Source organism: Sinocyclocheilus anshuiensis, unplaced genomic scaffold (genome assembly GCF_001515605.1).
Source record: "Sinocyclocheilus anshuiensis isolate Anshui unplaced genomic scaffold, SAMN03320099.WGS_v1.1 scaffold50, whole genome shotgun sequence".
NCBI classification, from domain to species: Eukaryota; Metazoa; Chordata; class Actinopteri; order Cypriniformes; family Cyprinidae; genus Sinocyclocheilus; species Sinocyclocheilus anshuiensis.
In genome coordinates this window covers 3250689-3260767 of record NW_015542382.1, presented here as the reverse complement: position 1 = coordinate 3260767, position 10079 = coordinate 3250689, and the positions used below count along the sequence as shown (strand labels likewise).

Here is a 10079-nt window from a genome sequence, read left to right as displayed (position 1 = left end):
TTATTTCCAGCGGTTGATCCTGCGCAACTGTATGTATGCAAACGTCATGCACACCAGTATAATGCCCAGAAGAGCCACCTGGTTCTGCCAGAAGCCCCACACACTGTAGTCGATCCCCTGAGACTGCAGATACATCTCTCCTGTTAGTCTGACCATGAGAAAGAAATCAAATACTGGTAAGTCAAAAACGTAATTGATGAATTGCTCAAAGAATATATTTTGTGTGAGGGGTAGAAATCTTTTGCAGCACGTCTGTACTAATCAATTTAATGCATGTCTTCTGAATAAAAGTATTGAAGAAAAAATCGAATCTAACTGACCCCAAGCTTTTGAACGGTAGTGTGTGTGTCTGTCATGATGCAAGAGGTCGAGTTATAAAATTTGTGACCTTAACTGAACTGTGATTACACCTTATCTACAGTTTGAGCAACGTACGTCGCATTGCCACTGTAGAAGACCTGCCCTTTCATTTCATTTATAGTCACAGCCTACAAAAGAACAAAACACAATAATCAGCACTTTTTAAACAATCTGATAAAGATGCATTAAAAAACCATATGATGCACTCTTTTAATTTAACAACATTTTTTGCATTGCATTCTTTTCCTCCTCCTTACATCTAGTCCATATTTGAAGATACTGGCCCACTTGAGCCAGGACAGCCAGTTGAGCATGGAGTTGAGATTCACCAGGAACCCTCCAAACACCTGCAACAAAGACACCGAAAGAAAGAGCGAATAAGAAAGAGAGAATGGTACAAGAAAGGAACTAGAACATACTGGTGATATTAGTGCGTATGTTTGAATTCTGACCATCATGAAGACAAAAGGCAAGGCAATGAGGACATTGGCCATGGCGAATGTGCTCACGCTGGCACTGACAAGGAAGGCCAAGCTGACTCCTGCCAGACTGACCATGGACATGGTCAATGCAAAGCACAGGAAGGTCGGGAATGATGGATTCAACCCTGTTCACAAATATATACAGTATGTACACTTACTGTGCATATTCGTTTTATTTAGTATAGAATACATGCTACTGATAGTTTTAATGATGTGCCACATGTTTAACATACTAATAATGTATTATGTGTGCTGCTAACCCATCATATAGTAAGAAATGCTGGAGAAGATGAAAATCGGCACAATGCGATTTGGTAACAGATCCACAAACACCTTGGACAGGAAATACACAGATGTACGGTAATATCCCCCAGAGTTCTCGTGCCTAAAACACACGCATATAAACAGACTTACTTGGTTTTGTAAAAGAAAAATGAATGAAAGGAAGTTTATTTTCATACATACAGAATCTGGACACATAATGTTGTTACTGTTAACCAAAACTAAAGCTAAAACTATGAAAAATCCTTTTTTGTTAGTTGAAATAAATCTGAAATAAAATAAAATACAAATATTTTAACTAAACTTATAAAAAAAAAACTAATAAATAAAAAATAAATTAAAGCTAAATATTACAAATCAATAAAAATAAGCACATAACAAAGTTAATCAAAACTACAATTAAAATATATATTTTTTTAAATATAAAAATAAAAGCTAAAAACTACAAATATTAATAAATACTATAATATTACATAAATGATATTAAAATAACACTTAGAGATAAACACACTTAAAAGCATAACTGTATGAACTGTAAAGCTGCTTTTAAACCATCTGTATTGTATGAAGTGCTATAAAAACAAGGGTGACTTGTCTTGACATAATTGCTAATATTATACTCACACAAAGATTGCTCTTTCATTAATGAAGAGTTCAACTGCTGATAGGTTGCCAAACACCATGTTGATGATGAGAAAGAAGAACGCTCCAATCCTGCACACACACACACACACACACACACACACATACTTGTTTTTGCTACATTGTGGGGACTCTTGACTAGGAGGTTACATGTGCGGACAGCAATTTCTAAATACGCACACACACACAAATACACACACAAATTGTAATGAAGAATGGATGGATGCATGGATCTATCAGTACCTGTTCTGCAAGGCTTCAGGAAGAGTTAAAGGCATCTGGTAGTAGATGAGTCCAATCAGCAGAGCACAGAGAATGTTCATTGCCATCTGAGCATATGAGGTCTGAGGATTCCTGACAACGTTCAGCATTGTCCTCCAGCATACCACCTTTAACTGCATACAAACAAACATGCATGATTTCATGTAAGCACACACATACATACACAAAAAAAACGAATCTAAAAGACAAGGTTTATGGCTCACTGCTCATTTCACCCATAACTGACCTGATAACAGATACGACCTAAAGTTGAACAGCAGGTCAATATAATGTACTGGTTAATCATTTACTGAACACATGCAAAAAATTTTTTTTTCTTATGAAACAAACCTGGTAGAAAAATGATGTGGCATAGGATGCTGCCTTGCTCTTGGCTTCAGATGAGGGATCTGATGGTCCAGTGATACATTTCAACTCCTCTTTGACAGCAGCACAGTAGTGAGACTCCCTGTAAAGCTCAGCCAATGACTTCTCTAAGGAACAGAGAGGAACTTTTGATCCACTGAACCATGTGACTGAACAATACCACGAAACATTTACTACTTTATGTAAGTCGATGCCTTAGTTTCATTTCTATGTGTTCATATTTGCATGTCTGTGTATGTGTATCACCTGTTGGCATTGAAGAAAGGGCCTCCCCATTTGTTATGTCCAGAAAGAAATCTGCAGGGTTGTTGAAAGCCTCACATGTGTAACCTAATCAACAGAGGAGAAAATAATAATGAATATGAATAATGAATTTAATAATGTCTAAAAACAAGACGGATAATTAAATATTCTTTTTCTATTATATAGCAAGAAAATGTAGTGAAGATACTAGCCACTGACTGAATATTTTATGTAATACTGTAGTATTTTGTGTTTGCAGAAGCAAAAAGGCTACTCATTTTTTGTTTTGATTTTATTTAACTCTGGCAACCCCGGCACTTTTTTTTTTTTAAATGCATTATGTAAACTAAATGTTAAATGTTGTTTAGTGTAGCAAATAATAGAAAATTTCTCTTTGTTGATGATCAAAAAATAAAATAATATAAATAAATAAATAAATACTATATATGCTGTATTACTATATTTATATATCACAGTGTTTATATGGTATTTCAAAGAATACCATCTTTCTAGTGTCCAAAAACAGTGATGTTTTTGTAAGTTGAATGAGATCACTCAGATATAAAGTTTTCCTTTCATTCATATTCATATCACCAGCATATCAAATATATGTATATATTTTACCCAGACTCTGGAAGTAGTCCATGGCTTTGCCGGCAGAGCCAGCATAAACGGTTTCTCCCTTATGGAGCAGTGTCAGGTGATCAAAGAGCCTGAAGATTGAGTAACGTGGCTGGTGGATAGAGAAAATGATAGTTCTACCACCCCGTGACAACCTGAATGACCAGAAGAGAGAAAGAGGACAGTTGAAGCGATAAGACAAACTGACGTGAACTTAAAGGGATACTCCACCCCAAAATGAAAATTTTGTCATTAATCATTTACCCCCATGTCGTTCCAAACCCGTAAATCTTTGTTCGTCTTCGGAACACAATTTAAGATATTTTGGATGAAAACCGGCAGGCTTGTGACTGTCCCATTGACTGCCAAGTAAATTACACTGTCAAGGTCCAGAAAAGTATGAAAGACATGTCGTCAGAATAGTCCATCTGCCATCAGTGGTTCAACCGTAACGTTATGAAGCGACGAGATTTTGGTTTTCATCCAAAATATCTTAAATTGTGTTCCGAAGACGAACAAAGATTTACGGGTTTGGAACGACATGGGGGTAAATGATTAATGACAAAATTTTCATTTTGGGGTGGAGTATCCCTTTAAAGATTTCAAGTGGTTACCAAACAAGCAGATAATGTAGGCACTATATAAGGTACTTAATAAGCTGGGCGATGGAGGGTTATTAAAATAAGTTTGTACATGTGTAAGAGAACAATGATGCTGTTAGCTGTATTGGAGTCGAGGCCTGTGGTCGGTTCATCCAGGAACAGAAGAGTAGGAGATGTAATGAGCTCCATACCAATGCTACAGCGCTTTCTTTCTCCTCCTGATACACCTCTTATAAACTCTGTACCAATCTTGAAGAAAGATATATCTATTTAACACATTTCAATTAGTGCTGTCAATCAATAACAAAATTTTTTTTTTGCATAACATTCAAATTTGTAATCATAAATACAGTTTTACATTGAATCTCAAAATTAATGTAAAAACTATATACAGACAGTATATTTTAATTTTTTGTTTAATAGCATCTATATATAAGTGCTATGTATAATGGCATGGAATTATGTACCAATGTCTGAGGATACAATGCGTAAATATAGCCATTCAACATTACAGTAAAACTTTATTATTTCTGTCTCTATCAATATAATTATAAGTTTATTTTGCACATTAATTTTCATAATAAATAAGAAAATTACTAGTCAAAACTTTTGGTAATATTTTGATATTTTTTATGTATTAAACAGAAAATATTAATCACAGAAATTAACATGTTACTGTATTTTTGACAGCCTTTGTCAAAAATACATTAAATGACATGCACCATATTTCATTTTTAGGTCAAAAGATTTTTGAATTATTAATACCATGAATACCTTGTCATAAAAATACCTTTATAAAAGATATTTGTAACCTTGTGACTAATTTTTCTGAACAGACATTTTTCAATTATAAATAATTTTGAAAAAAATGTATTACTTCACTGCTCCTTGTTCATTTTAAAACAATTAAAACTAAATTAAAAACAAGACTGTACCAAATTAATAAACTTTTTTTCCTTTTCTCCTGCAATCTCAGGACAGTTACATTTTTGAGTATAACAATGTTTAGATAAATTGCTTTTTTTTTTAAACTGCATTAAAAGAGCTGGACCTAAAAAGCATCAGTAGCATTTGTGACTAACCTTGGTGTCTGCGCAGTCTTCTAATCCCAGCTCCTGAATGATGCTCTTCACTTTTTTATCCTTATCAGCAGTGGAATACTGTTTCCTTGGCAACCGCAGATTTCCAGAGAATAAAAGATTCTCCCGCACAGTCAGAGTGCCCATCAGGATATCATCCTACAGAAGGACACAGACAGACAGACACAGATCAAAGAAAATGTCAAGAATTAAACCAACTAAATGAATGTGTTTGATTTTGAGCTAAGCAAAAGACTCTTGAATAGGAGACAAAAATAATTCTATTCCACAATAATCTTCCCTGCATTAACACTTACATGTGCCACACAACAGAGAAGAATATTCCTTTATCCTCACGACAGACATACTACTGACTGTAAAATTCTGCATTCTCACCTGTACGACATATGCAGACATGAGACGGAGGTCAGAGGTCACAACCTTGTTGTCAACCAGAACTTGACCTGAACGCAAACCATGAGGATCCTTCCTTCCAGCGATCACATCTAACAGCCTTCACACAACAAACGTAAAGGTTAGAAATTGAGTGTAGTTGCAAGCTCTTCATCAGTTGTAACCTTTCAGTCTGTTGATTCTGTGAGCATCTTACGATGTTTTGCCGCTTCCTGTTGCTCCCATGATTGCATTCAGGCCGGTTTTCATGATTCCACTAAAACGGGAAATAGCAAAACAGTCAAAACAGCAAAACAGTGCACTGTAAAAATGTTTATCAAATAACCTAAAAATGTGCTCTATGTGGCCACATCTAAATTAAATCAATTGTATTTTTAATATGCCTGAACCGTTAAGAAAGAAAGAAAGAAAGAAAGAAAGAAAGAAAGAAAGACTAACACACACAAAAACTATGAAGAATTACAATTTCAGTTCTTCTTTTTTATTTTAATCTCTAAACATCTAAACTCTGGACAAATATTTTAGCATTAGGTCACAAAACATTTCTTTTCCAGATATAAAAAACACTAAAACACATAGAAGGACAGTGATATACACATGCATATAAAATGGATCTGGGTTGCTTATCTTAAAGATAAGTGTTATCTGTATCAAAATGACGTGAACTCAAATTTGACTGCATAGCAGTGTGTTTATGTGCTGTAGAAACAGTTAGAGCAGATTCTTCATAAGAACTGACTTCTCACACATGTGTGACTGTTTCTACAGCACATAAACACACACACAAACACACACAGACACTAACCTGACGTTTTTAAGGATTTCTCGCTCAGGACCTCTCTTGCGGCACGGTCCACGGCTTTCTCTAATGCAGTATTGAATATTCTGGTATGTCAGAGTTGGGCCCGGCACCTTTACACACACCTTTGTGCCATCGCTTTCCCCGGCAGGCAACATTTTTAACTCACTCACATCCATGGAGCCAGAGAGACTGAAGCAGAGAAGAGGAGAGAAAAAGTGACAAGCTTCCAGGTGGAATGAACATTTAAGAGTTTATTGATGCTCCACCCTTTCAGGACCTTATACTCCAGACGTGAATTACCCATATAACCAGAGGTCACTGCGCGTCTCCTGTCAAAGTCCTCGCACGGTTTGAAGTTCTACGTAACGCTTGCTGCTATGCAACTCCTGCACTTATGAAACAACATATAGTTCAAAATATGTTAAAAGTTTATACGTAATAGGAAAAATGTCACTAATTTTAATGTTAATGGTTTTCTAGCAACATAACATTTTGACTATCTACATGCTTAAAACTTTTTGTGAAATGCAATCAAAACGTCAGTGGAAATAATATAAATTCAGTATAGCTCATTGATGAGTTTAATTGAACTAAGACTACAATATCATATTTAAATTTCTAAATTATCCACAATCTACTACATGCCTTCTGTCATGTGATTGATAGTTTGTGGCACACATGTCTATTTGTTGTGAAATATTTACTTATTTTTAACAATAAACATTAACTGGACTGAAACAACTTGATTATCAATAATTTTTTTAATGAAAAAAAAAGTAAGGAATATTTATTTCCCTTTTAACATTTATATCCAGAGGCGGACAGTAGTGAAGTATTTTTACTCTGCTTTAAAAGTACATTTTTACTTTATCAGAGTGTTTATCTTTAGAAAACTTCTACTTCACAACATTCCAAAGCATAATATTGTACTTTTGACTGCATTACGTTTCATATTAAATATAATTTAATACTTAATTACATTAGAAATCTAGTACTTTCTTACTTTTACTCAAGTAAAGGTAATTCAAAGTTTTACTTGAGTACAAGAAAGTATTACATTCTTAATGTTAAGTAGCCTATTAAAGGTAAAAAAACAACAACAACAACAACTTTTATTTATGAACTGTAGTGCAGTAAAAAGTATGACATTATGCTTTGGAATGAAGTGAAGTAAAAGTTTTCCAAAGAAAAACACTGATAAAGTACAGATACTTTTTAATTTACTTGAGTAAAGTAAAAATACTTCACTTCTGTCCAGATCTGTTTATATCTTTTAATCATCATTGTATTGCATTGCATTAGTCCTATGTTTTGCCCCCAACAATAACATCTACAGAGATTATGTTATACAGATCTCATCTTACTTTTATTTTTATCAGCAACTGCACCAAGTTGCATATGTTTGCTCAGTTTGGGTCTCTGAATAAAATCAAGTGTGAACCTCATATTCTCCATCATACAATACTATCCATAAAAGTGTGATGTATCAAATATTTAAGTTTAATTAAAAAATGTGTGACTATTGTTTCACATGTCAGTTTTTACAGGATTAAATAAAAGCGTAGAGTGACCCTATCATGTTTTTTTAGAGGGAGTGATCTACAGTCGTGTGTTTATACATAAAAAGAGAGGTGTTTTAAAATATGCCACCGTGAAATTGTATTTTCTCTGAATTCGTTTCCTACCGGTAAAGACGTCTGTGACTTTAAATGGCTTTGAGCACGAAAGATGCATTGGTGTACTTGTGTAATGACGCCCTCTGTAGGCCAAAGAAGGTCATCACAACAGGCTGTATAAATTATAATCAAAATCGTTTCTTTGTTTAACAGACGCCTACTGTAATGAACAGTAGAGCAACAGGAAAAGACTTTGTAAAGGACACTCGCTGCATGAATAGGGACTCATTATGGACTTGCGCAATCTTGCGTTCCCATTCAGTCTACTTGAGGCTCAAGTATTTGGTATGGCTACTGAGTGGCAGTTCACATAACCGTTGCCATCACATTGCCGTTGACAACCAACCACGCCCTCTGCGTTTCTGTAACCAATCGGCGTCGAGCATAATTCAAGGGGGCGGGGTTTGAGTCTCGGCAACGTTAAGTTGTTTTCCTCGACTGTGTGGCCGAGAAGTGCAAGCACCGTTACGATGCAGACGTAAACTAACAGCTGTCGATGAGGCCGCCGCCGACAATCGACCACGGCCGGGTTTAATCACCACGGATAACTTTTTAAGCGAACGTTAGAACATTACAGCAGCGGTTTAAGTGTTTTTGTGGCAATGGAGGAGAAGAAGAAGGAGGAGGGGAAAGCGGAGATTCAGGAACACGGACCCGAGCATTGGTTCTCCAAATGGGAGCGGCAGTGCCTAGCCGAGGCCGATCAAGAGGAACCGAGCGAGGAGGAGACCGAGCAGAGCCAACAAAAACTCTGGCATCTCTTCCAGAACTCCGCCACCGCCGTTGCACAACTGTATAAAGGTGCGAAATATGTAATAAAAAGTCACTGAGAGCTAGCCTTAGCTGGCTAGCTGACACGGCCAAACAAAGGACACTAACTCATAAGCTCAACGGATAGCCACCAAACTAAATCTAATGCGACCTAATTAAGATGCCGAGGAGCTGTTTTACAATAAAGTACATATTTAGGGCTCAATTAAGATTATTTGGGCCCCTTATTTGACTGTTTTGAAGGTCGGTGGCGTTTACAGATTAGCATTGATTGCTAAGTGGCAGACGAGCAACGTAAACTGAGACACAGATCAGTTTCTGTGAGGACACGATCCAGAAATGTCACCGGTTACCCGTCTTTGTTTATTGATAAAACTAGTTACAGTACATTTAAACGTTTTTCACGATATTTTAAGGATATATAAAGCGTCACCCAGCTGGTTGTCTATCAGCAAAACAAAATGGCGAAGTGCAGGGAGGAGTTCATCTGATGAAAATAACTCGATTTGTGATCGAAAACTCCTCTGTTATGAACTCAGACGTCGTGTATGTTGACAAAAAGATCTAGGAATACAAACTATGATATGAACTGATTAAAACGTGTGATTATTCTTTAACAATAATAATACTATGCGAAACAAAATGGCGAAGGCAGGATTAGCAGGCTAAGTTTAAAGATTGTGAGTTGTTGTGCCAGAGCTTGTTTTGCTCAGATTTGTTATTAAATAGATAAAACACTATACAGCCGGTTTAATTTGCGAGTACACGTTTTCATACACAAAGTTGTGGTTTGGACAACTCGGTACAATCAGATACACTAAAGCTACTCAACAAAATGGCGTAGAGTCCTCTTGCTACATATCAAATTTAGACGTCGTGTAATTAATGGCTGTGTCTCAAAACATAGAGAGCTGCTTATGTAGACCACACTTATGGTCATCATAGACGCTTTTAGAACATTCCAAGCGCGCTTATGCTGCCCAAAAGTGCTGTTTAAGTAGGCAGCTCACTATCTCATGACACACAGCCAGTGTGAGAGGCTGTTAAGGTACTAAATATAAAGCTGATATTGGTTTAGTTGTCTTGGGTGTTTTCTTGACTTTCTTTAAACACAGTGGCTAAATGTATGTGTCACATTAAGACGGCAAATGATGTATCTCCACTTGCAATGTAAACATTTCCTGTCTGTTCACTCCCTCAGATAGAGTATGTCAACAACAGGGGCTTTCCTTATGGGTTCCCTTTCAAAATGCTGCAACTGCCGTCACTAACCTATACAAAGGTAAGCTGAGAATTTTTTTAACACACTTGCATTTTAGGTGACGGTTTGTGGTTCGTTGTTAATTGGACTGTAGTTTACTGTATTAATTTTGTGTTTTGTTTGTGAACATATTGCTGTTTTCAAATGAGTCTTTTTTTTTATCACACTCCTCTTTCGTTCACTTAAAGTCATTCCT

General features: G+C 36.0%; 2 protein-coding genes across 2 annotated transcripts in view; one reads left to right on the top strand and one right to left on the bottom strand.

Annotated features, from left to right (window-relative positions):
- Window positions 1–6652, bottom strand: abcg2b (ATP-binding cassette, sub-family G (WHITE), member 2b). Its single transcript, XM_016491833.1, has 15 exons — window positions 6179–6652; window positions 5570–5629; window positions 5356–5473; window positions 4963–5118; window positions 3972–4129; window positions 3282–3433; window positions 2661–2744; window positions 2379–2521; window positions 2010–2161; window positions 1749–1838; window positions 1103–1227; window positions 813–967; window positions 618–707; window positions 436–488; window positions 1–148 (listed from the first exon to the last, which is right to left on the bottom strand). The coding sequence occupies exons 1-15, from the start codon at window positions 6349–6351 to the stop codon at window positions 1–3; spliced, it is 1857 nt and encodes a 618-aa protein (XP_016347319.1). The 5' UTR covers window positions 6352–6652.
- A 1615-nt stretch (window positions 6653–8267) lies between these two features.
- LOC107692663 (UPF0472 protein C16orf72 homolog) overlaps window positions 8268–10079 on the top strand; it is a 7455-nt gene continuing 5643 nt past the window's right edge. The window contains exons 1-2 of the mRNA XM_016491828.1: window positions 8268–8652; window positions 9824–9904. Coding sequence (XP_016347314.1) covers window positions 8454–8652; window positions 9824–9904 — 280 coding nt within the window. The 5' untranslated portion in view covers window positions 8268–8453. The remainder of the gene's footprint in view (window positions 8653–9823; window positions 9905–10079) is intronic.

Bases quoted from the DNA above. Each gene is read 5' to 3' on its own strand.
- abcg2b (XM_016491833.1), bottom strand. From the start codon at position 6,351: ATGGATGTGAGTGAGTTAAAAATGTTGCCTGCCGGGGAAAGCGATGGC. The intron at 2,162-2,378 runs GTTTGTTTCATA...GTTTGTATGCAG, and splicing joins CCACATCATTTTTCTACCAG to TTAAAGGTGGTATGCTGGAG. The intron at 149-435 runs GTACGTTGCTCA...TCTCATGGTCAG, and splicing joins TTCTACAGTGGCAATGCGAC to ACTAACAGGAGAGATGTATC.